The sequence below is a fragment of the Sphaeramia orbicularis genome, chromosome 8 (assembly GCF_902148855.1).
Source record: "Sphaeramia orbicularis chromosome 8, fSphaOr1.1, whole genome shotgun sequence".
In the NCBI taxonomy this organism is placed as follows: Eukaryota; Metazoa; Chordata; class Actinopteri; order Kurtiformes; family Apogonidae; genus Sphaeramia; species Sphaeramia orbicularis.
In genome coordinates this window covers 23,486,368-23,514,240 of record NC_043964.1, presented here as the reverse complement: position 1 = coordinate 23,514,240, position 27,873 = coordinate 23,486,368, and the positions used below count along the sequence as shown (strand labels likewise).

The window sequence follows — 27,873 nt, the reverse complement described above, 5'->3', positions numbered from 1 at the left end:
GTTGATATAGTTGTAGATTCGTGCACAGTCATGGGTCAATAGGGCTTGGAGCAGTGGGCTGAGCACTCACCCTTGAGGGACCCCTGTGCTCAGCGTGATGGTCCTGGGGGTATTACTGCCAACCGCACATTTTGTGGCCTTCCTGTGAGAGAGTACCCAGTTGCAGAGAGAGATTCTGAGTCCCAGGTGTCTGACTTTCTGTATTAGCGTGTTGAATGTTGAACTAAAATCTAAGAACAGCATTCACATGCATTAATTCTTTTAAATCCAGGTGAGTGAGGGCTGGGTGAGGAGGAGGAAAAAGATAGCATAACTAGAGAAACCAGTGAGGGAAACGATTGCCAGTTTTGATCTGGTGACTGTAAGACAATGAGGCTTACAGCCAGGGAGGGGTGGCAGAACAGTATGAACAGTATAAACAGTGTACAGTATAAACAAGGTGATGGAAAGCAGTAACAGGTCAGTGTTGATTAAGGTGAAGTGAGACAAGAAGATGATTGGGTTACTGTGGGAGGGGAGAGGTATGAGAGGACACTGCTTCTCTTTCATGCTCACTGTCTTGTTTCTGGGGACCCTGCTGACCACTTTCATCTGGTACATGTCCAACGACAGGTAAGCAGATGGAAAAAAGCACTCGGCTCTGTTAGGATTTATAAAACACTGTGAAAATACTTAACTACAAGTAGAAAACATTAACTATGTTAGCACATAGGGGTACTATGAGCAAAAAAGTGTGTGAAGTATGAAGACAAACAATAGAATGATGCACAGTCTGTATTTGTAAGGAGCAGTAGAATGTAACACAATGGAAAAATAACGTGTTATATGCTCTAAGATCATCTTGTTTATAGTAACACTGTCCTGTGATAATCACATATCACATTTCACTAAAACAGTCTGTGACAATGCAGCTGATCCAAAAGGGTTATGAAGTGGTTATTTAAGTCAACATGTTGAACTCTTTCAGTTCATAAATTAACACAGTCTTTCAGTTTTTCACAAACATCCAGAATCATCAGTTGTTTCCATTGTACAGAAAGTGAAAAATTGTCATCTTAAAAGTGACTTAAACTGTCAGACAAATGTAGGTGAGTAAAATGCAAGGCTTGCTTGTGAGATGTAATGATGTAGAACCCATAAGGACAATAAGATGGATTATAAAATACCTCACATTGATTATATTTGATTAACCCACAGTAACACAGTCCCATATAATTCCAGCCAATTCATTCAGATATGTTTTTGGTTTTGTTAGTTTTTTTTTTAAATATGATTGATTGACGTATGTTGTTTGCTAAAGAACTTTGAATGGTTAAATGTTTATCACAGTAAATCATTGATCACCTTTGGATGTCAAGTTCCTTAACAAACTACACCTACAAATGGACTGTACATATATAGCACATGTTCTAGACCTTCATGGTGCCCAAAGCACTTTACAATTCACCCATTCACACACCAGTAGGCAGCTGCTGCCATGCAAGGCGCTGCCAGACCTTACTGGGAGCAATTTAGGGTTCAGTGTCTAAAACTTCAATAAAGCAGAATCAGAATCAGCTTTCTTGGCCAAGTATGTGAACACATACAAGGAATTTGGCTTTGGTTTCTTTCCAGACAATGATGGCTGTGCAGAGAACAGACTGGATTTTTGTGGTGTAAAACTGGATCAGCAGCTCCTGGGGCAGGTTGAACATTTTTGAGCTGATGCATGAAGTACATCCTCTGCTGGGCTTTCTTGATTATGGAGTCTATATTGGGAGTCCACTTTAGGTCCTGGGAGATGGTGGATCCCAGAAACCTGAAGGTTTCCACAGTAGTAACAGTGTTGAGGATTGTGATGGGGGCCAATGTATGGGGGCTACTCCTGAAGTCCACTGTCATCTCCACTGTTTTGAGTGTGTTCAGCTCCAGCTTGTTTTGACCACACCAGAGGGCCAGCTGTTCCACTCGTCACTGTTGTGGATGAGGCCAATGACTGTTATGTTGTCTGCAAACTTCAGGAGTTTAACAGATGGATATCCCAAGGTGCATTTGTTGGTATAGAGGGAGAAGAGCAGCGGGGAGAGCACACCTCCCTGTGAAGGCATTCAGGTCATCAGCCAGTTCGCAGTTCATTGCAATGTGGGGGGAAGGTGTCCTGTAGCCAGTGATGATTGTAGACCTCTTCACACTGATGCAGGCTTGTTTGTAGGGAAACTGTTTTTCAGCTTCTCAGTGTAACACCTCTTTGCCACTTTGATCTCCTTCATCAGTGTGTTCCTGGTCTCGTTGTACTTGGCTCTGTTCCCACTTCTGTAGGCCTCCTCCTTGGCCTCACAAAGCATCCTAAGTTTTGCAGTGAACCAGGGTTTATTGTTCTTGTATGTGCAGAAGGTTTTGGTCGGCACATACATGTCCTCACAAAAGCTAGTGTAGGATGTCACAGTGTCAGTGAGTCCATTGAGATCTGTTGCAGCAGCCTCAAAAACAAACCAATCAGTGCAGTCAAAGCAGGCCTGAAACTCCAGCTCTGACTCAGTGGTCCATCTCTTCACAGTCTTCATTACATGCTGAGCAGATTTGAATTTCAAACTGTAAGTTGGGAGAAGATGAACCATGCAGTGATCAGAGAGCCCTGAGGCTGCACGGGGGACGGAGCAGTATGTGTCCTTTAAAATAGCGTAACAATGGTTCAGAGTGTTTTTGTACCTGGTGGGACACTTAACATGCTGTCTATATCTTGGCAGTTCACGGCTGAGGTTTGCTCTGTTAAAGTCCCCAAGAACAATGAGTAGGGAGTCTGGATGTTTTCTTTCCATATCAGTTATCTGGTCGGCCAGATGATGTAAAGCCTCACTAACACAGACCTGAGGTGGAATGTGAACCCCAACCAGAATAAATGAGAACTCCTGCGGAGAATAAAACGGCTTACAGTTTATGAAAAATGTTTCTAAGTGGGGGAAAAAAGCAAAAGTGTGTTTGTTAGGCGCAGTAGGACAAATAGAATCACACTGATTCTATTCAACTTCACCCACAGTACCACAGTCCCATAGAATTCCAGCCAATCCAGTCAGATAGGTTTTTAAAAAAATAAATGAACAAAAACATTTGATTCATTAACGTATGTTGTTTGCCAAAGAACTTGTTATTCCAGTAAATCTGTGATCATCTTTTAAGGTCAACTTCCATGACATTACACAACAGATGAAACAGAGGAGATTCAAAGCAGTAGATAAAAAGTATTTTCAGTATGAAGATAGACAGTAGTTGATAAGCAAGAAAGGTGTGGCAGCGGTTAAACATAACGTGCCCTTGAAAACCCTCAGCCTCCAGTCCATGCCAAAGTGTTTGCACATACAGATGGACAGACTGATGGATATACAATGAACTGATGACAATAGAGGGTATGCACATACATCACTTCCCCCCTGGGCCACACCCCTCTGAGTCAGACTGAGTGGCAAAAATCAACCTGGTTAAAGTGAGGGAGTATAGCAGTAGACACATAGAGACTGGGAAAATGTGAACTATGAAATTAAATTAAGGACAATTGGACTGGACATGGATCTGTACGAGCTACCAAAGAATAAGTGGTCCACGAACACTGATGTGGACTGAAATGGAGTATCCTGACATCCAGGGTGTAGGGGATCATCGCTATTTTTACCTGAAACAAATATACATGGTTTCATCATCACTGAAAACCAGGGTCCAAAAGTAGGGCCCAGAACCAGCTGATCCAAAGTGCATTTACAGTAGACCGTGTTCTGACCCCAGTGAATATATGCATGATCTACTGGTACTGAGGAGATTTACGTCCAGTTCATATCAAGTACTTTATACAACACAGATACTACTGCTGTGGATGAGCGGGGTACGACTTTATTCTGGTAAACTAGGATATTTTTCCCACCTGTTTTTAAATCACCACATTATTCTTGTAATATTATGGCTTTATTGTTGGAATATGAGAACTTTAATCTCAAAAACGAATGAAATTTTTGTTAAATTATGAGTTGTTTTTTTTTAATAACTACGACTTTATTTTCAAAACATTGTGATTCTTTTTGTATTCGACTTTATTATCATAAAATTACGGGTTTTATATCAATATTTTATGACTTTATACTCGTAGTGCCAAGTGTTTTTATTTTCTTATGTGGCCCTAATACTCCATCGTAGCTTTATTCTCCAGTTCCCCCATATTTGAAAAACTAGGTTAGCCTCAGTTTCAGTTAGTTTACTAATCATGTAGGAGCACAAGGTTCAGAATCAAAAAATGAAGACAAAAACCATGAAAGATCTGATCATGAAACCAAGAGCTTACTAAGAAGTAACGTTAGCCAAAACAATACGTCATTTAAGGTCTGATTTGACCCAAAAACACAGCATAAATTAATGTTACCTGACACCAAACAGGGATCCACAGATCTAGGTTTGGTTTCCTGGGTTTGTGGATCCATCTACTTCTCTTTTCTTTGTCTTTCGGTGCCTGTAAAACGATAGCTCCGACTGCTTTTCAAACCTGTTTGTACAATCAATCTCACAACAGCTCTTCCCCATTTTTTATTAAATACTGTTCTTAAGTTTAGACAGTATTGAAGCCAACGCTGTCATTCATCTCCCTCTTTCTGCCACTCAGTGGGTGGAACCACGGTGACGTCACATGCATTCCCTCTATACCCTGCAGCGAGGGCCAAGGGTAAAAAGTATGTTACCCTTTAGATACCAGAGTTTTTCTTTTTTAAATATTCAATTTTGATATCAATATATCAATATTTCAGAAAGCTGTCTGTTCCATTCAGTAATGTTGCTTGTCACAATATTATGACTTTTTATTATATTATAATAAATAATATTATACTTATATTATTATATAATATTATACTTGTTATTGTTATACTTATATTATTATACTATAATAATAATAATAATATACTTTTTATTATGACGCTTAAAGGGTTAAGTGTGGATATTAATTGCTATTGTATTTAATGTTTTTGATTCATTCTATAGCTTTATATGCTTAAATTTTACTCCACTTCTTTTCTTCCAACATCGTTTGTGCACTAAAAACAGATTTCACCCCAGCATCAAAGTAAACCCAGTATAAATGTGACTGGCAACTGTAAGAGAGTGAGGTTTACAGCCGGGGAGGGGAAGAGGAACAATATAAACACAGTATAAACACAGTGACAAGGTGACAGAAAGCAGTAATGGGTCAGTGTTGAGCAAGGTGAAGTGAGACAAGAGGGTGAACGACCATCAGGTGTGCTGGAAGAGGGAAACATCTAAAACATGCAGGATAGTGGCTCTCCGTGACCAGGGTTGGCCACCCCTGCTCTATACCCTGCAGCGAGGGCCAAGGGTAAAAAGTATGTTACCCTTTAGATACCAGAGTTTTTCTTTTTTAAATATTCAATTTTGATATCAGTACTTCAAAAAGCTGTCTGTTCCACTCAGTAATGTTGCTTGTTGCAATATTATGACTTTTTATTATATTAAAATAAATAATATTATACCTATATTATTATATAATATTATACTTGTTATTACTATACTTATATTATTATACTATAATAATAATATTATACTTTTTATTATGATGCTTAAAGGGTTAAGTGTGGATATTAATTGCTACTGTATTTAATGTTTTTGATTCATTCTACAGATTTATATGCTTAAATTTTACTCCACTTCTTTTCTTCCGACATCATTTATGCACTAAAAACAGATTTCACCCTAGCATCAAAGTAAACCCAGTGTAAATGTGACTGGTGACTGTAAGAGAGTGAGGTTTACAGCCGGGGAGGGGAGGAGGAACAATGTAAACACAGTTTAAACACAGTGACAAGCTGACAGAAAGCAGTAACGGGTCAGTGTTGAGCAAGGTGAAGTGAGACAAGTGGGTGAGTGGGTTAGTGTGGGAGGGGGGAGGTATGAGGGGACAGCACTTGAAGTCACTCTTCTCCTGCACGCTCACTGTCCTGTTTCTGGGGACCCTGCTGACCACTTTCATCTGGTACACATCCAACGACAGGTAAGCAGCCGGAAAAAAGCACTCGCATCTGTTAGGACTAATACCACACTGTGAAAATACTCCACTGCAAGTAGAAAAAAACCCAGAACTAAGTAAGAACATAGGGGTACTATAAGCAAAAGGTATGTTCAGTATGAGGACAGATGATAGAATGAGGCACCGAAAGACAGAAACTAAAGCTACAAAAGTGCACTTGAATGGAGCAGAATGTAAAATAACGAAAAAATAACATGCATCATAATCTTGTTTATAGCATATGTGTCCTGTGAGAACCACATATCACTAAAACAACCAGCCTGTGACAATGCAACTAATCCAAGAGGGTTATGAAGTGGTTATTTAACTCAACATGTCAATTCTTTCAGCTCATAAAGTAACACATGGTCTTTCACAAACATCCAGAATCATCAGTTGTTTCCATTTTACAGATAGAAAGTGAAAAACTGTCATCGTAACAGTGACTAAAACTGTCAGATAAATGTAGTGGAGTAAAACAAAAAACAAACAAACAAACAAACAAAAAAACCACACAAAAAAATGAAGGTTTGCCTTCAAAATTTGAATTTTATCTCAGATTTGATAACAGTCAACCACACCCACAGTTCCACACTTTCACAGAATCCAGTCAGACAGGTTTTTGAGCATTTGATTGGCAAACAATGCTCACCTCTTTCAATCAAGGAACTTTGAGAAATAAATATCACAGTAAATTGATGACAGTCATTTAATGATTCCAGATTCCTTGACAAACTACACCTATACCAACTGCAACTACACATTATGGTAAATCAGTGATGAAGCAAAGATTAGAAGGCAGTACATGCAGAGCAGCTGTTAAAAAGTATGGATATTAAAACGGTTCCTGTTGGTGTCCTGCTATTGTATTTCATGTTTTTGATCCATTCTACTGCTTTAAATGTTTAAGGTTAAGTTTTACTCCAATTCTTTTTTGCTGATGTCCTTGAAGCATGAAAAAGGTGCTGATTTTTCTTATTTCACCTAGGTATAAACATCAAACTATACCTAGTGAATATGTGCTCCAGTGTTAAGACACTCCAGACTCTAAGGCACTTCTAGGAGGTACCACATTGCCGTTATTTGTTTACATCACTTGAAACATGAGGTGCTATTTCAGCTCACTGGCAAAACCAGACTACTACCCACCTGAAATTAGAGGGCATTTGGCAGGATACACGCTGGACAGACAGACATGCAAAACACAACAGTCTCCAACTGAAATATGGCACAGAGTCAAAGGTCTATGGTTGTGTGTTTGTTCACTGGTTGTTCATTCATGATGTTGAAAGAAATTCACAGACTCTCAAAACTAATCTGTCCTCTTACAATCATGTCCCACAGATGCAAAACATGATGATTGTATTTTTGTGGGTGTTTAAGTACAGCATAGACACATACTCATCAGTCGACCATAAGCTGCAATTTATGAAAGATGATGCAGCTTTTTTTACTTGAGATGAAGGAAATAACACATGCATTGGAACTCCTTATGTTCTTATGGCAGGATTTCCTTCTGTATTGATGTAAACATCAGAACAAGAGTCATGATGACAGCAGAAACAGGATCCCAGGCTCAGAGTAAATTAGATTATCTGTTTTATCTCTGGCCTCTATGTATTATTCCTCTGTTCCATTTCTTTTCAGTCATGTGGAGCCTCACAGACTACCTGCTCCGAAGAAAACTGAGAAAAGAGCCCCCTCTGTGTCCTCTGACAGCTGTAATGACTGCAGGTGAGAGCCAAGTCACTTACATTTTTGTCTTTGTTCATCTGTTTATCAAACTGCAGCGTGTCACCACCTACCTGTGTATTTGTGTGTGTTACACAACAGTCATTGATAGTGTTAGAGCAGTATTCTCAAACCTGGACAAAACTGTGTGTGTGAGAGACTTTAATAGTGTTGAGAAACTGAGATGGTGATGAATGTTTCCTAACACATACAAGTGAAGGGGTAAACTGTGGGCCAATTTAGTTCTGCACACTACTGCCTTCTTTTTGTACAAAGGGGAGAGGAAGAGGTGGAAGAGCAGCAAAAGACTCATTTCAACACTTGTGATCGGGACATAGAAGAGAGAAAAGACAAAACAGCAGAAAAAACAAGGTTTGACTGAACAAGACGGAAAAAGGAGATTGATAACAGAGGAGGCATGCTTTCAGTCACCCAAGATGATTAAAGATCTAGTTTAAAAGATTTTTATCATACTGCCGCCAGCCCCAGAGGGCAGGGTTTAGAGTGGAATAGATACAGGAATAGACCAGGAATTCTGTCTGTCCAAGACTTTTGTCCAACCGATTTCTCACCCAATTCACTCAGTTCTTTTCGAATTTGACACACATGTTCTTTACCACTAGGAGAGGTACAGAGCAGAGTTTCTTGGGTGAATTTCAAATTTTGGATTTTTCTTTTACAAATTTTTGTAAATTTCAACTTCAAAAATTTGCCCAACTGATTTCTCGAACACAATTCACCCAATTTCTTTTCAAGTTGGACACATGTTCTTCACCACTAGGAGAGGTGCAGTGCATGGTTTGCTGGCTGAAATTCAATTTTGGGATTATTCTCTAATTGTTTTCAAATTGTACACATATGTTCTTTACATGTGCCTTTCTCTCTCAGCCTTAGTTTACCAGTTTGGAAGTTATGACTCGGTTTTGGGGAGTTGGGAAATTGTTGTAGTTTATTGTGTAGCTATTCACAGGTCTCAGACTATGTTAGCTATGCTACGTCAACAACAAATCATTGAGATCAACATGTTGGCTGCAGTCCTGTAGGCATGCAGGCTGAACTACAGACTAAACAGGACTGTTTTTCTAGTATTTATTTCTATATTTTTGTCAATGTTCAATGTTTCACAGTTGAATGTTCATGTGTTATAATCTTTATCTTCAACAATATATAGCTTGATAAAACGCCAGTGTTTTATTGCTTTTTAGAATTGCCGCTGAACTGCGTGTCCTCCAAACCTCAGTATTATGATTCATTTTGACAATAATTTGATGACACAAGAGAAACAGCAATTGCATCACTCACAGCTACACAATATACACAGCTATGCTGTTGTTGTTGTTATCTATGGCTACTTTATTAATGTTACATTAAGCCACATATTGTATTATAAAGGCCTGAAAAAAATTTGGCGCACACCAGTGGCGGCTGCTTGTCTTTCAGACAGGGGAAGCTCATTGTCAGCTTACATCAAAACAAACAAAAAAAAAAAGTCAAGTTATTTAAACATACATTCGTCCCTCCGTTCCTTTTTAAGAAAATGGTCAGTAACCTTATCGTACCAAGTAGGTGTCTTTTCCAGGGACTGGACCAGTGTCCTCTCTGCTCACATTGCCTTGGCCCATTGTGTTGTGGGTGTAAGACTTCAGCCTTTTTAAACTACAGATGCTCCTTTCACTCCGACCTAGCCGACAGTATGATTGATTTAACTGTCTACAAAACGATATTAAACTCGAACAAGAAATGATTAAATTATGGAACTGAAACAAGAAAACAGTGAAATTATGTTAAATTGAAACAAGGAAGTACAATGAGTGTGTTTTATTTACAGTGCAAGAAATGAACGAGTAATTTGGTGGTGGTTTCTCTGCTTTCTCAGCAGAATGTGTGACGGTATTAAACTGAACTGTGTCAGTGAAGGAGCAGATCTGAAAATAGCTGTCAATCAAACGGGATTCAGCCTTTCGACTGATCCTCCAATCAGCACGTGGGATTCTGGCGTCCAGCCCGGCTGAGCTCCGCCCACAGCTCCCTTCACCCCCAGAAACGCCCGGCGTCCGGGGGCGGGACAACATCGTGGCATTTATCCAATTACCGTCCAGTTTTGAGGCAATGAAAAAACCTGTTCCACTCAGTCCCATTGAAGCCCAGAGACGCCTGGAGTCTACGGACAAATACACTGAGCAGAGATGGATGAGAAAACAGTGCAACGGGAATGGAGAAGTGAACAACATCGAGTCTGTTGATTTGTGATAAAGCTGATTTGAACGAACTCATCTTTAAGATGAACGTGTTGTAACACATTTATAGTCAATAAAATGTCAACACAACCGTACATATTTAACCATTTAATTTTCGTAATTTTAGGGGAAGCCGGGCCTCCCTTGCAGTCTGTGAGAAATTGCCACTGGCGCACACATACTGCCCTTTTGTGACTTTGAGCCCCTGCCCCTCTATAATCCTTTGCACATCCCTGTCAGAGGATAATTTTGTCAATTTTTATATCTGGAGGTGTGACTGAAATTCAATGTTGTGGTGTGACAAAATGAACTTAAAAAGTGAAAACAAACATGAGGTTTAAATGTTAATCCCTTTTCATTTTAAGATAATTTTAATGTTCATTACAACATATTTTAGGGTTAAACCATGATTTAATTGTATTTAAAAAGACTGGTTTAACTCTGTACTTTTATACTTTGTGCAACTTGTCCCAGATATGTAAGTGTCTGTCAAGTTTGTGTCCCAAATGTGAGCAGTTGACAGTTACATACCCTGTGTTGCAACATGCTATTCGCCTGTCACTGCACTAACTAGACAAGAAAATCGTACTGTGACAAAGTGGCATTATACTCATACTGGTACTATGTTGTGTCTTTTAAAGATGATGTAAAAGCAAAATGAATGTAAGTAAACTGACTATAATGAAAGGGATGTGATGTAATGATTGTGAATCCTGCACTTTTGGTGAAAATCTTTGGGATTATCTTTTCTTAGTGTGGGTCTTACAAATCTGAAAGTATGGGGTTGGAGCTCCTACTTTCTGAGTCTTAAAGTGTATTTTCTCATGTACAAGCTGTAGATGAAACTATCGAAACTTAACAACCTCTGATGAGCCTGATTTAGAATCATGTGAATGTTTAAAAATGTGTATTTGTAAACAGCAGTGGAAAGAAGGAAATGTCAATAATAAGATACAATAACAATAAATATTTACCAGACAAAAAAAAGAGGTAATCTTTGGTTGCATGGGATTCATTCTTCTTTTTACCAGATGGAAAAAGCTTTTTTTCTGTCTTGGGTTTCTCAAACAGAGTCAAGTGTTTTTGAGTTATGTGACTTAAAAACCTTCCAACATCTGTCAATTTGTCGTTCAAATGCTCAAAAACATGAATATATATTTAGTGTAATGTCAGTGGAAGTCATCAGTCCTTTCCATAATGTACATAGGTACAATATGAGTGACCTATAAATACTGCAGTATACAGTATTTATGGAGAAATTTGAAGTACTTGTACTTGTCCTTTGCTTCTCAGAGGAAAATATTGTACCTTTTATTCCACTATAAATGTCTGCATTTTCAGATTACAAATGTTCCTGACTAGTGAAAACGGTGAATGTGATGATTTTGGATGTTTATGATAAACTAATGATACAAGACCGTCTTGCATTCTCTTCAAAATGCATCTTCACAAACCAAGACCATCAAATGTAGATTTTATTTATTTATTTATTACCCAGCCCCCCCCCCCAACCAAGGAGAGGCAAGGAGTATTGTTTTTGGTTTGGTTTGTTTGTTAACACTTTAGCAGAATCTGATTACATTTTGGGAAAAGTAGGCCAAAGTTCCAATTCTAAATGAATTTTAATTTTTTATAAATGAATTTTATTTTATTTTGTAAACATCAAGATATAAAGTAGTTCAACAGAGCTCAACCTTAAACATGTACAACAGTAAAAGTCTTATTCTTTAAGCATTTTATTATGTAATATTCAGACTTTTACTCAAAAGACTACATGTGAAGTGTCAAAGAAAGAGACAAAGTGATGAAAGCTAAAAGCACTGTGGTTGTTTTCACCACTGGACACAGCTCTAAATGAAATGAATGGAGTTTGATGCTGAAATAGCAGCATTTCTTCTACACAGGTGAGTTTGATTATGAGGCTTATGAAGGTATTTATTATGGGATGTTATTACTTTTTCTAAGTTGCAAATAAATCTTTGGTGCAGCTATTGACAACACAAATCGTACAGAAAATGGAGGTGATTTGTAGTTTTACTGTGGCTGTTTTCTGTCTTAAAACAGAGCTAAGCTAACAGAGCATGTATGAATGTAAACTGTCAGCTGATGAAGCATGTGAAGATTATAAGACACAATGTTATTCTGAGAGACTGTAAACATTTTGTGGCCATGAGTTTTAGTTTGTAGAAGAAAACTTGAAGAAACCATTATACAGATGTGTGTAAACAATGAGTTTTACACAACAGTCATTTATCATACCTGCATGTCTGGTTTTCCCACTCAACCAACGATTATATAATTTAGTAAAATGATCAGGAGCATATACATATATTTGCTCTTATACTGAGTTAAGGTGAAGGCCTATTGTGTACTGGGTTATGATGGCTTGGCTTTATTTTTAACCCTTAAAGACCTAAACAGCTGCCAGTGTCTAAATGCATTTACTGACATAAAATGTTCAATAACTTTAGAACCAATAATCCTATTAATACATGTAAATAATTCAGATAAAATGCAGTTTCTGGGCTTTTCAGCAGCATCGCATTTGTCTCATCTAGACATTCAGAGGCTTCATAATGAATGTGGAAACACCATCATGTGTGTTACACTTCAGTCATTGATAAAGTGTTAGATAGATAGATAGATAGATAGATAGATAGATAGATAGATAGATAGATAGATAGATAGATAGATAGATAGATAGATAGATAGATAGATAGTGTCGATGAGCTCTGTGATAAATCAGAGGCACAGGATGAAGCTGGTACTTCCTGTTTAATGTCTGAACATCTTGTTAGATGCTGTGTAATTATCAAACCCCACACTTGTTACGTTTTCATAAATTTTAACTACAGTAAACACCAGTTTTATCCTGGACTGTTCAAAGACTCTTGACACAGCATCATTAGTGTATGTTTGAGAGATATTTGGACTTTCTGATTCAGGAAAAACACAAACCAGAGAACACTGGGCCTGTCTGTTTCATTGCATCTCAATTTAGTTTGTTCTGATAATAATCAGAAAAGCCAAGATGTTTGTCATTTGACATTAAATTCAGTCTGAATTCTGTCTTTGTATCATATCCTCCTCTTCCTCTGCCGGCAAGCGTCATCTTGTTTTCTATGGAAAATCATTTATCTGATGGATGGCGTTATCTACAGACCTCTGATTTCAGGCCTTTTGTGACTGATTTTATTTCCTGCTGTTTAATTAATTTCAGTAATTCTCAGCTTTGTCAGGTTACTGACTTACAGTGGCAGCACCAGGATTCCAAAAGTGTGGGGGGAACTGGAGGGCAAAGAAAATGTTGGGGGGGGGGGGCGAACAAAAGAGTCCAGCACCCAGTTGCAGAGAGAGATTCTGAGTCCCAGGTGTCTAACTCTCTGTCTTAGCGTGTTGAATACGGAACTAAAATCTAAGAACAGCATTCACATGTATTATTTTTTTCAAATCCAGGCGAGTGAGGGGTGAGGAGGAGGAGGAGGAAAAAGGTAGCATAACTAGAGAAACCAGTGAGGCAAAAGATGAACAGATTTGAGTGGGTGACTTTAAGAGAGTGAGGTTTACAGCCAGGGAAGGGGTGGCGCAACAGTAAAAAACACAGTGACAAGGTGACGGAAAGCAGTAACAGGTCAGTGTTTGGCAAAGCGAAGTGAGACAAGAGGATGGCTGGGTTACTGTGGGAGGGGAGAGGTATGAGGGGACACTGCTTCTCTTTCATGCTCACTGTCTTGTTTCTGGGGACCCTGCTGACCACTTTCATCTGGTACATGTCCAACAACAGGTAAGCAGACGGAAAAAAGCACTCGGATCTGTTAGGATTTATAAAATACTGTGAAAATACTTCACTACAAGTAGAAAGCCTTAACTAAGTAAGCCCACAGGGGTACTATAAGCAAAAAAGTATGTTAAGTATGAAGACAGACAACAGAATGATGTCTCGAAACAGGTCAGTCCACACCTTCAAAAATGTAGAAAGTATGTGAACACATGGCTTCATTTCTTTTTCCCAGAAGATGTATTTAAATTTCAGTTTTAATTGTACAGCTGTTTTGATGTCTTCTTAATCTATTCTTGTATTTTTAATCTATAATTTTGCTTTTTAATCTTCTGTATGACACTGTTTTTATTGTACAGCTGCTTTATGTCTTTAATCTATTCTTGTATTTTATTACATTTTATTTTTATTATTTATTTATTATTTTTTAAAATTTTGTTTTTTCCCGGTAAGTCGCTTTGGAAAAAAGCGTCTGCCAAATGCATAAATGTAAATGTAAATGTATGTACAGAGAACAGACTGGATTTTCGCGTTGTAAAACTGGATCAGCAGCTCTTGGGGCAGGTTGAACATTTTGAGCTGATGCATGAAGTACATCCTCTGCTGGGCTTTCTTGATTATGGAGTCTATGTTGGGAGTCCACTTTAGGTCCTGGGAGACGGTGGATCCCAGAAACCTGAAGGTTTCCACAGTAGTAACAGTGTTGTTGAGGACTGTGATGGGGGCCAATGTATGGGGGCTACTCCTGAAGTCCACTGTCATCTTCACTGTTTTGAAGGTGTTCAGCTCCAACTTGTTCTGACCACACTAGAGGGTCAGCTGTTCCACCTCTCATCTGTACGCAGACTCGTCACCATTGCGGATGAGGCCAATTAGAACTCCTTATGTTCTTATGGCAGGATTTCCTTCTGTATTGATATAAACATCAGAACAAGAGTCATGACGTCAGCAGGAACAGGATCCCAGGCTCAGAGTAAATTAGATTCTCTGTTTTATCTCTGGCCTCTATGTATTATTCCTCTGTTCTATTTCTTTTCAGTCATGTGGAGCCTCACAGACTACCTGCTCCGAAGAAAACTGAGAAAAGAGCCCCCTCTGTGTCCTCTGACAGCTGTAATGACTGCAGGTGAGAGCCAAGTCACTTACATTTTTGTCTTTGTTCATCTGTTTATCAAACTGCAGCGTGTCACCACCTACCTGTGTATTTGTGTATCATTTATAAAGTGTTAGAGCAGTATTCTCAAACCTGGATGAAACTGTGTGTGTGAGAGACTTTAATAGTGTTGAGAAACTGTGAGATGGTGATGAATGTTTCCTAACACATACAAGTGAAGGGGTAAACTGTGGCCAACTTAGTTCTGCACACTACTGCCTTCTATTTGTGCAAAGGGGAAAGGAAGAGGTGGAAGAGCAGCAAAAGACTCATTTCAACACTTGTGATCGGGACATAGAAGAGAGAAAAGACAAAACAGCAGAAAAAACAAGGTTTGACTGAACAAGACGGAAAAAGGAGATTGATAACAGAGGCATGCTTTCACTCACCCAAGAAGATTAAAGATCTAGTTTAAAAGATTTTTTATCATACTGCCACCAGCCCCAGAGGGAAGGGTTTAGAGTGGAATAGATACAGGAATAGACCAGGAATTCTGTCTGTCCAAGACTTTGGTCCAACTGATTTCTCACCTGATTTACTTGATTCTTTTTAAATTTACACACATTCTTTACCACTAGGAGAGGTACAGAGCAGAGTTTCTTGGGTGAATTTAAATTTTTGGATTTTTCTTTTACAAATTTTTGCAAATTTCAACTTCAAAAATTTGTCCAACTGATTTCTTGAACACAATTCACCCAATTTCTTTTCAAGTTGTAAACATGTTCTTTACCACTAGGAGAGGTGCAGTGCATAGTTTGATGGCTGAAATCCAGTTTTGGGATTTTGAAAAAAAAAAATTTTTTTTAAAATTTCTACTTCTCAGACATTATTCCCTAATTGTAATTCAAAAAAGTGGAAGTGCTGCTGGGTCTTCTTGGTGATTATCCACAGGTGCTCTTTGGAAACTTGTGGTGTGTCTGGTTATTTAGAATCAAAAAAATCCGCATTAGCATGCTAGATTTAAAAAAATATATCCAAGGCACACTGTAAGATTTGTGTAAAAATAAAATGCCTTCATTAATTCATGGCAGTCTTTAAAATACAGTCAACACGTTGCGACCTCTGGTCTTTATCAGGGCTTTTTTCACTAGTGAGTTGCACACCTTCATACAATCACTTTAATGACCTGAAGGAGGGAGGTGTGAGGGGAAAAAAGAAAAAAAAAACAAAAAACATGCATGCAGACATACATATACATATGAACACAACTACACATATATACACACAAAAAAACAGTAATAAAAATGAAAATAAAAAAAATCAATAAAAAAAATCAATAAACCAAACAAAAAAAGTATATCAAAAAGTATAATAAAATAAAACAAAATAATATGAAAAAAAAACACACTTCTAAAGTTAAGTCCCACTATTAGTACCACATGCTCAAATGCAATACACTTTAAAATCTTATTAATTCATATTTTCTCATTACCAATCCCACATAACCAAATATCCCTCATGAAATAACCCTTTACAAAAAAGGAGAGAGGTCCACATCTCCATTGAGGCCTGGATGTTTTGTTGCTTGCAGTTCTATAATCCAGAAAGTCTCCTGTTGGAGTAGTCTTTTTACACGGTCGCCTCCTCTGATATCCTTTTCTACAACTTCCAGAACAACCGCTTTCAGTGTGTTGGGGCTTCCATGTCCCACCTCCATATAATGTGATGCCATAGCATAATCAACATTTCTTGTACGGATGGCATTTTTATGCTTCACCAATCGATCTTTGAGCCTTCTTTTTGTTTGTCCGACATAGAAACAGCCACATGGGCACTCCAATCTGTAAACCGCGTGTGTGGTGTTACAGTTGGCAAAAGTTCTCATTTTATATATGCGAGATGTTGTTACATTTAAATTGAAAATCAAGACTCAAAATTAATCCCTGTATCAGTGAGCAGGAGGGGAAGGTGTTTTTCGACCAGGCGGGGGTATTAGTAAGCTCTGCTAACTTTTTCACTTGTTTATTGTCAATTCACTGGATTCACAGGATATAGAAAGAATGTAGATACTGTTTCTCTCTCACCTTGTTATTAAATGCCATGCAATTCAATAGAATACAACATACTGTAGAAAAATAAAATATGAATACATAAGTGGCATAAAGTATAAACTATAATAGAATATTATAGGTATATAAAAGGGAGTAGGTTTGATTTTGACATTGGTGAGGACACAAAAGTGCTCAAAGGCAGTACTCCTGAAAGTTGATGTTTTATTATAATTTCATGTCATGTAGAGCTGATCAAATGAGCAAACAATCATAGTCAGAAAAAAAATTCAGTAACTGACATGTTTACAATGCCTATCTGAACATCTAAAGACGATACAAGAATTTAATGCATTCTGCAATTTTATTCCCATGACGAACATATCCATTATTTAACCTCACCGTGAATTTCCAGCCTCTATCGTCTATCTCTTCCTGTCTCTACTGTTTGTCCCCTGACACAAATATGTTGATGCATGACATATGAACAGATTAGATTAGGGATACAATGATCATAGAGTTTGATGATACAGTTATTGTCTGAGCAAAAAAGGCTTTTACTTTCTATTATTACATGTAATTTATTCCCCAAAAATATGGATAAATTCACATCTAGAATCACATTTAGAATCAGAGGTTTTATTGTATTTTCCCCACAAATTTTCTTTGTGTTTTTTAAACAGTTGCTCTCTTCCATAGAAATACAAGAAAATAATAAGTAAAAATAACTTTAAAAAGTGTATCTGTTTAGCATTAAATAATGTCTTTTAACCAATATCTGTATTGTTGAGCCTCTACAGTTCTATACCCTTGAACTAACTTACACTTTGACTACTAAAGAAGTGTCTTCTGTCCAGTTTTCTTTTCTCTGACATTCTTCAAATCCTAATTACCAAGCACGCACGCACGCACGCAAAAAGACACATGTACAAATGTAAATGTTAATGACACCACTAATATTCAAATCTGTCTAGCTAACGTGACTCAATTAGAACAAATGCCAAACATATTGACAACTTAAGTTAACGGTCCAACTAGTAGGTTCCTTTTACAAGTAGATGGAGTGACAGCAGGGATGGCCAATCACATGTACGTTAGCAAAACCAAAGAGCCAATCGGAAAGCGACATTTACGTTATAGGTGGGACTTCTAGCAGACAGAGTGTTAACCCTTTGTGTGCCATAATCATTGACTAAACACTACAGACAGCGGTTGTATTGATAGTGACTTACTACACAGTAGTGGCTGGATATTGGTAGGGACGTGTCCCTAGAGTCCCTACGCAATTCTACGTACCTGGGTATATATCAAATCTATTTATAATAGCATCAGTAGTGCAATTCAGTATTAGGTGAGGAGGTTCCTAATGGAACAACAGTAGCAGATATGACAATAGTGCAATGTTCATAATAAAGTACAGAAGACCATCAGCAGCAGATGTGAAAATATCACAGGTTGTAAGTCTACTGAGTCTTATGTCCAAAACTGTTAAGGTAGTGTCCTTCTGTAAATGTGGGGGTGGGTTACAGTCCAGGGATGGGTGGCAGAGGGGGGAGGTAGTGGACAGAGTTGAGCATCCTGACAGCCTGATGGACAAAGCTGTTCAACAGTCCTGTGGAGTGGGACCTGAAGCTCCGGTACCGTTTTCCTGTGAATGCAGGATGCTGAAGAGGGAGTAGGTTAGTGTAGGAGGGAGGGTGGTATGAGGGGAAGTCACTCTTCTCTTTCATGATCACTGTCCTGTTTTGGGGGACCCTGCTGACCACTTTCATCTGGACATCTAAGCAGCAGGAAAAAGGACTGAGATCTGTTAAGACTTGAGATCTTGAAATGAAAGAAACAACACGCATTAGAGCTTCTTGAACTCTGATGGCAGGATTTCCTTCTGTATTGACGTAAACATCACAACAAGAGTCATGATGACAGCACAAACATCCCAGGTTCCTAGGCTCCAAGGCTCAGAGTAAATTAGATTCTCTGTTTTATCTCTGGCCTCTATGTATTATTCCTGTCTTCCATTTCTTTTCAGTCATGTGGAGCCTGACAAACTGCCTCCTCAGAAGAAAACTGAGGAAAAAGCCCCCTCTGTGTCCTCTGACAACTGTAAAGGCTGCAGGTGGGAGCAAAGTCACTTCCATCTTTGTCTTTATCTATTTATCAAACTGCTACATGTCACCACCTAACTGTGTATTTGTGTGTGTTACAGTAAAGTCATAAATAAAGTTTTAGAGCACTATTCTCAAACCTGGACCAAGCAGGAGGAAAATTACCTAAATTTCAGGTAAACTGTGTCATAACATGCAATAAAATTATCCTTGTGTATTGTGCTATAGAAAACTGAAGTCTCAACCGTTCTTATGTGCACAATGGGATTTAACCTCAGACAAAATATAAACAGGGCTCAATGGTTTGAGGCCATTTACACACATGATGTTTGTCAATTTCAAAGTTACTTTCATGAGCCAAGAATGTCACAGTTTTCTTAAAAAACAGTAAAGAAACATAGTTTTGAGTTAAACAGCTCAATGGACTCTACCTTTTGTTGCTTGTGATACACTTCACCAACACCAAAATGGGCACTGCTTTGGTTTATTTTACCTCAATTTTTAAGAGCAAGTTGAAAAATTTTAAGAGCTGAAAATCACTACAACTCTGGTCATGTTGAAACCGCAGAGACATATTCAGTGAATGACGGTCCTTTGTTGGACCCCAAAAACATAAATAAATGTTATATTCACTAAAACTGTTTTAGATAATGTTGGTAGACTTAATTTACATTTTAATGTATTTTCATGAAGTTTATTTCTATGAGTGTCATTTTGTTAACATAAGTTATTTACTTTCATGGTATTCATTCAAGAATTGTACAGAAACAGTAAATAATCATAACATTATTAACATATTGCATTAAAGCAGAGTGTTGGTGTATCATATAGGCCCAGATATCTTCAAAATATCATTCAACTTTTTACTTTAAAACCGAAATAACTCAGGTGAAACTTATGTGGAAATGATTGAAATCAGTGACTTTAAAAAGAATAAAATTCTGTAATTTTCTTACTCTTCAAAAGTCTATTTAATGTTTTATATTTACATTTCTTCAGGTGATACTTAATATTGATTGACGAAGTCATTTAAATGTATTGATGCTTAAAACTAATTGCTAGTATATTTCAACAAGGTTGCTTTTCAGGTATTAATTCATCCCAGTTTAACTCTTTAACACCTTTAATTTTTGCCAATTTTTTTTTTTTTTAACCATAGTTTTTGTTTGTCTAACTGGCAATTGGTGATGAGAAAGAACAGCCATACACATGGAATGAGAATTAGAACCAGAAATGTGCACTGCATCAGGGGAACTTACAACCATATGGTCTAAATTTAACATGACTTGAGGTCATGTGTGTTATGAAAATGAGGGGCTTCACCATAAGGATCCCAGATTCTTTGTATAGAACTGACTTTGTGCACATGAAAGTGGATGGTTTTCTTTAAGAGCTAAAGCTTTCTCCACCTCCCATTTTCTCTCACAAACTGTATGTTATTTGACTATAATCTTGTGGTTCCCAGATCTCAGTTGCACACCAGGTGCCGTGGCTCTGACAGGGCCATCCTCACCCAGGCCAATGCCCCGGTGGGATCGAAGATTGTGTACGATGGCGAAAAAAAGGTCCGCGAAGTAACCCCGGAGCTTTTCAGAACATTTGTGAAGGTATGAAGTTTTTTTTTTTTTTTTTATTGAGGAACACAACACCTGCAACACCTTTGGAAAAACAGAGGAAGCCTAGTAATGTGACAAAATATATGATTTAGAATGCATAAGTAGAAGGATTACCTGTTTGTATGTGTTCTTCCAACATGTAACTGATCCTGGGAATTAAATTAGATTTTATTTACTTCACATGGATGTTGCATCCCCCCCATGAAGGATGACACTTTACTGATGATTTTTTAGATTTAATGGTACTAAATCCTTAAATCAACCATAAGAGCTAAAGAACACACAAAAAAACGTGTGTAACTACAAAGTAATTACATTTCACATTATCAAAAATAACTGAGGATTAGCTTGACTGAAACCTAACAATAAACGTTAACTTAGCTCGCTAGCATAAATGATAAATTAATAAACCTTTGAGACAAAATATTCAGTAACATCTCTACATTTAACACAAACGTACCTTGTGCCTCTTCAGAGGGGCAGCTAACACAAAACAATTCACTGTGTCGAACTCTCTTTGCAGTTTTTTAACCGTGTTTTTGTCCTTGTGATGTTAAGATAGGAAGTTACTCTTCAAAGCAGAAGTCCGCTACGTCCAACCCGGAAGTTACCCATTACGTAGCCAAAATAAACAATACTTCAAGACACAATTACGGAAGTAAATTTAGCAATTATACTGAGAGTTATTTACAATGGACATAATAATGGGAGGTGTCTTTTAAAGGGGTTCTATCTAATATTGATATTCCAAACTCTCAGAACACACAAAACTACCAACAAATGAATGCACAGACTGTATCATTCACTGGTTAAATTATAAAAACTCTCGTTTTGCACACATCTGTATTATGTTATCATCAAGTTGTCTTTGTCAAAATAAAACTAAATTGCTGGTTATTCTGACAGTGTGATAACGTTAGTACAAGCACTGAATCCAAATGCAGAACTCGGACACAAAAAATAAGGTTCAAAAGATTTATTATTTACACACAGGTGTAAAAATAATATGAGTGACAATCTTGAGGATAATGGTTGGGGATTTCCTCCTCTGATTCGTCCTCCGGATCGAGGGCGACAGCCCGTCTCCCCGAGCGGCCTTTGGGGTATTTTTCCCGACTAGGGAAAAGCAAAGGGAGGTCAGGGATGGAAACAGGTCATGCACAGGCAGGCTATCAAACAGGCGACAGGACATAAGGACAAGGCTAAACTCACGTACCAGTAGTCAGGGCGAGAAGGTCAGAACCAGGAGATCAGATGAGGCAGACAAAACCGACAGGGAGCAGGCAGAAGGCAAAAAACCGAGGAATGCAAAAACGGGTCACAACAGGCAGACAAACGAACAGACAAGGTCAAAACGCTGGTAAGAACTACGAGAGTTACAAACTGGCGTCTGACAGGGGGAAGAGACAGGGTTTAAATACACAAAAGGGAGGGAAGACAACTAGACACAGGTGGCACAAATTAGGGCGGAGACAGGTAATCAGGGGAAAGGTGAGAACGATCAAGGAAAAGGAAGTAAAGACGACAGACAAGACACATGAGGGGAAACTTAACAAAATAAAACAGGAAGTGACAAACAAAACATAAAAGACAGACAAAACCAGACTATCGTCTGGCTGCAGGTATGACAGACAGTTGTTCAAAAATAACACTAGCTCTTTAAATCTTCATGTTCTGCATCAGCTGATAGTTTACATTATAGCTCCGTTAGCTTAGCTCTGTTTCTACATAGAAAACAACCACAGCAACAACACAAATTACCTCTGTTTTCTATACGGTTCGTCTTGTCAGGAACTGCAAAGATCTGTTTGGAATCAAATGAACAAAGTCAGAACTGTCACAGTTTAGTGTGAATCATATATCCACAAACGACATCCCATAATAACTTTGTACCTTCGTAAGTCTCATAATCAAACTCACTTGTGTAGAAGAAACACAGGGACTGGTTTAATTTTTGACAGTATGTTATATTTTAATATAACATGTATAATATATTTTAAGTTGTGACACCTGTAAAATTGAAGTCATAAATGTTAACTAGTGACAGAACTGCACATCTTATTTCAGGGTCAACAAGTGACATTTTGCTGCACTCTAACAGTCTTTTATCATTATTCAAAATTTTTGGTACATAAGTGGTGTTACATATATGTATATGTACATGTATAAGTGTGTTCGTGTGTATATATGTATACATATACTCTGCCACAGTTGGCCAGCAGGGCAAATGTGACAAACGTGATAATTAACAAATCATACAAGCACATAAACAAAATAAACAGACATAATAGAATAAGAAAGTTAGAGAGGAAGGAGGAGATTGTGAAACAGCAGTCAGCTTTATATTGGCAAACAGTCAAAAATACTTTATGCTGTAGTTACACCTTTAACCTCTAAATCAGTGGTTCTCAACCTTTTTTGAACAAATGCCCACTCACTTCATCATGAGCATCCTGCTAACCCCCCACCTCCGAAAAATATTTACAAACAGATGACCAGCTTGTGGAGGACGTGGGATGTGCCTTTAATACATGTACATTTTTGTGTTGATTTTAGGAGTCTCCATTTTCAAATAAAACATGGGACACATGTGCTGTGGTTGGAAACGGAGGGATCCTGACCAACAGCAACTGTGGAAACACAATAGATTCAACCCAGTTTGTCATCAGGTGAGAGCAGTGTTGAACCAAATCCACTGACATAATGACGATAGTTAACTAAGAGAATGAACATTTGTCTGCATCATAGGTGCAACCTACCTCCTTTGGAGAATGAATTTAAGGCACATGTGGGCAGCAAGACCGACATTGTGACTGCAAACCCAAGCAGTTATATGAAGAAGTGAGTAAGAGTTTCATGGTACTACTCAAGTAATGTACTTAAATTTGATATACTTGTACCTTACTTTTATCACTTTGTTAGCCTCATAGCATAATTTTCTATCATATGTTGGGCCAAATTGTGATATCTGCAAAAAATGAAGCAGCAGTGTTAGAATAAAGTTGTGCACGTACCAGAGTTTGGCCAAAATATGACTTAGGTAATTATGCTATGAGGCTAACAAGTTAGTATTTTGATTTTATGCAGCTTTATTAGTAAGGCTCATTTAGTTTGTATCTGGGCAAAGCCACAAAGATATAATGACCTTATGCAACATGATTCAGATCAGATTAAACTATAACAGTAGTCTGGCTCACATTTCAGATGTGTGGGATTAATAGACATTTTTCAATTAAAACTTCTTATATTTAATTTCATGTTAAAAAAAAAACAAAAAACTTCTGCACATTCCTGTACTTACTTTGTGGTACTTTTATGTCAGTAAAAGATATGAATGCTTGTTCAACTACATTGTTTTCAGATTTGGGGGTCTATTAGGACCGCGCCGTCCATTTGCGGATAGTCTCCAAATATATGGAAACTCCATGATGCTCTTTCCTGCTTTTAGCTTTTTGGATTCCACTCCTTCATGCCTACGGGCACTTTACTCCATTGAGGACTTTGAGATCCCCATTCAGCCTGTCTTACTGAACCCTGGGTACGTCCAGAGTCTGACTGCTTTGTGGCGCAGCAAGGGTCTGAAAGAAATCCGGCTCAGCACTGGTTTAGTCGTGACCAGCCTGGCGCTGGAAATTTGTACCAATGTGCACCTGTATGGCTTCTGGCCCTTCAGTAACCACCCACACGGATTTCAACCCCTCACTCACCACTACTACGATGACCAAAAGGCAAATCACTTGCATGTTATGCCTTCTGAGTTCCAGCTCCTGCTGCAGCTGCACAGTCAGGGGGTGCTCAGGCTTCACCTGGGACAATGTGGGGAACAGTAGCTCCATGTAGTCCCATGGAAAACTCAGAAGTACAGTGCCTTTCTTGTATCCTCAGGATGAAGCCTGTGAAGCCTTCCCTTTATTTTTAAGTGAATTGAGGAATCTATTTTGGCTAAAGTCATAGATCAAGTGTATCCGACTGAGTTGGATGCTGACTTGTCCAATCTGCAGCAGCATTGCACTGATTACAATCATCTGTAAGACTGTAAAAAATATACTTAACCTAAACCCTTAGTGTTCCTACTATTATATTTATTACTCTAAATGTTCAAGCTGGAATCTGGATAGAGTAGTTATGCTTTTAAAGGAGAGGCTTTGTAAGGCCTTTGTCAAGGTGCTTTCGTAGTACCTTATGTTAACTAATTACTCATGTGAATTACATAATCGACCATGAAAGATTTTAGATCAAAGTAATTATATGTTGAAAAAATTGAAATACCTCCTCAATGGAAGATTGTCTGTCATGTTTTATGAGAACACCAGCACACTGAATGTATGATTTCAGTACAAAAGCATATCACACATTACCAACAAATACTCTGACAGCTGTTGAAGGGAAATGTGTGGCACTCACAATGGTTTAACAAGGCATTACAGGTGATTTAATAACAAAAGTTAAATGAACAAAGGTTATTTCAGCACCATTTTTCATGTGTTCCTACTTACCGTCAGCCGATTTCACTTTATTAAGTCCTGGTTTTATAAAGACAAGGCTTAGATCTTTAGATCTTCATACCACTCAGCTCATTTTAACTGTTATGAGATATTTTACTGGGAATGTTTGGGTGCATATGTAGTTTTGTTTTTGTTATTTGTTTCTATTGAGTAGGTGGCTGGTGTTGATGGTGGGGTGGCCGAGGTGTGCAGTTTAAAATAAATCTATCTTTATTTTTTGGTCACACATGATACACCAGTATATGATACACCAATATGTTTGGAATCCGATGTTTGAATCTTTAGTTACTTGTGAAACTGTCTTACATTAGACAAAACTATGGACATCAACAAGTGTGTGTTTTTAATCATAATCATGGTTAAACTTTAACTAATGCAGCACCAAACTTTAAAACAAGCTTAAAGTCAAGACTCAAATATTCATAATTATATTTCAATAATATAATCACGTGAGAACTATATAGTTTTTATTTCTTACAGTGTCTCATGTATTGTCCCTTCTACACTAGCATGGGTATTTTTCTAAATGGATAGTTACTTTCTCTGTATTTTTAAGAATTCTGCACAACCATAGCTCTATTGGGCTGTTTAATTGGACTGTTGTCTTTGTCTCAGTTTACATGCACTGTAGTGTATTGAGTTATTATTGAAATCATGCCCGCCCCGCTATGATTGGTGGATATGCGCTCTTTCAGCTTGTTAGGCCATTGGTTTGGTTGACCTACAACATCACAGAGCACAACAATAGTCAGTAGTGAGCTAGCAAGTCATCTACCCAGAGGTGTCTGAATTTTTTTGTCAAACCAATGCAATAATTCATTTTTTAAGTGTCATGTAAAGGTGCATTTTCATGAAACAAAGTAATAATAGATGTTAGCAAAACTTGGTGTGATGCCATTGTTTTCCAGTTTCTACATTTACCCTATCCCTAACCTAATGGTGCATTTATGTATGACTGACAGGCCCAAACATAGAGAAAAATGTCCATTTTGTAAAATTTCCCTGGTAGTGTGGATGGGCCATATATCTTCAATGGGAATGCCTTTAATGCCTTTAATGGACTCTGCCATGTTTCTTCAATAGCTTGTTTTAAAGTGGGTTGTATCCAGTGGTGTAGCCCAGGGCATACAGGGGTATATGGAGTATACTCACTTATTTTTCAGTCATCATTGGATATACCCACTTCTAAATCCCCCTGATGCGCACCATTCAGTATAGTATAGTAGTATCTGAGCTAAATTGCCCATTTCTTCCCCTAGGATGGTGAAGCCATGACCCGCCCTACTCTGCCTCTAATTGGTTCGTACTCGCTACTGTCACTGATTAGATTGGTTAACTTTAGGCATGAGGACTGATTAGCCAATCAGAGGCACAGTAGGGTGGGTTACTGAGAGGAAAATATTGCTAACTAGTGCTGACCATCTCTGGAATCTGATTGGACACCTCAGGTGCCAGTGCCACTCCAGTTAATTGACAGGTCACTGCACGTCTCGTTGAAAGATGCGTGATTATTGGAAATATGAATGAGAAAGGCAGAATAAACATCTTTCAAATGAGTGACACATATCAAGAGAACCTACTTTCATGGATTACATAATTCTGAGGTAAGCTTTAAGGTGGTTTCAGAATGAGTCACTGTTTAAATTACTGGTCATATGACTGTACATTTAGAGAAGAGAAGGTGTCACCAATAGTTCAACTATGCGAGTAGACTAACGTTATGAAAGGCTAAAGTTATCCTTTGTTTGTCTCATGTTGAATACATTTACATTCATGCAGCTGCTTGTGTGACCAGTAATACCTACAAACTGCTCCTGATCAAGTCATGATAATTTTATAATAGTGAGGAAATGCTACTGATGGATTTTTGGGTAAAGTAAATTGAGTAGTCTTATTTGTTAATGTTTCTGAAACAGCGTTTTCCTAGACTACTTCAAAAAAAAAAAAAAAAAAAAAAAAGGCAAAAATTGAGACTATACCCACTTCACCAGGGACCACCACACCACTGGTTGCATCCATCATTAAGGTACATTACTGCCACCCACTATGACTATTTATATTTTTTACATCCCTTAACTTCACAACCCAGAACAGAAAAGCAACTCTAATGAGGACTCTAAATGAAAAGAATGGAGTTTGTTGCTGAAATTGCAGTATTTAATCTAAACAGGTGTGTTTGATAATGAGGCGTATGAAGGTGTAAAGTTAATATGGGATGTTATTTTCTTTGGTAAGTTGCCGTTTGTTGATCCATGGTTCAGACCAAACAGATCTTTAGTGTAGCTAAACAAACTGCCAAAATAACTGACACTAAGTTTTAATTTGTGTTTTCAGTCAGCCTGCAACCTCACTACTAGTTGTCACTAAATATTACAGGCTGAACCTTTAAATCTCTTGCACAAATAGGTTGAGGCTGTCCTTTATTTTTGTCAGAGGATAATTTTGTCAATTTCTATATCTTGGAGGTGTTACTGAAATTCAATGTTGTGGTGTGACAAAATGAACTTAAAAAGTGAAAACAAACATGAGGTTTAAATGTTAATCCCTTTTCATTTTAAGCTAATTTTAATGTTCATTACAACATATTTTAGGGTTAAACCATGATTTAATTGTATTTAAAAAGACTGGTTTAACTCTGTACTTTTATACTTTGTGCAACTTGTCCCAGATATGTACGAGGGCTGTTCAATAAGTTCATGGCCTCACCCAGAAATACTGGTTGTTAT

The 27,873-nt window shown here is 37.9% G+C and overlaps 1 protein-coding gene across 2 annotated transcripts; it reads left to right on the top strand.

Annotated features, from left to right (window-relative positions):
• The first annotated feature begins 391 nt into the window (after positions 1-391).
• Positions 392-25,699, top strand: LOC115424139 (alpha-2,8-sialyltransferase 8F-like). Of its 2 annotated transcripts, XM_030141242.1 has the most exons (9): positions 392-612; positions 7,682-7,768; positions 14,820-14,906; positions 18,951-19,037; positions 19,128-19,202; positions 20,492-20,633; positions 23,199-23,311; positions 23,391-23,483; positions 24,004-25,699. In XM_030141242.1, the coding sequence occupies exons 1-9, from the start codon at positions 494-496 to the stop codon at positions 24,470-24,472; spliced, it is 1,272 nt and encodes a 423-aa protein (XP_029997102.1). In that variant the 5' UTR covers positions 392-493; the 3' UTR covers positions 24,473-25,699. The 2 variants fall into 2 exon arrangements, with proteins under 2 accessions (XP_029997102.1, XP_029997103.1); XM_030141243.1 differs by lacking the exons at positions 392-612; positions 7,682-7,768 and adding an exon at positions 13,650-13,786.
• The last annotated feature ends 2,174 nt before the right edge of the window (positions 25,700-27,873 follow it).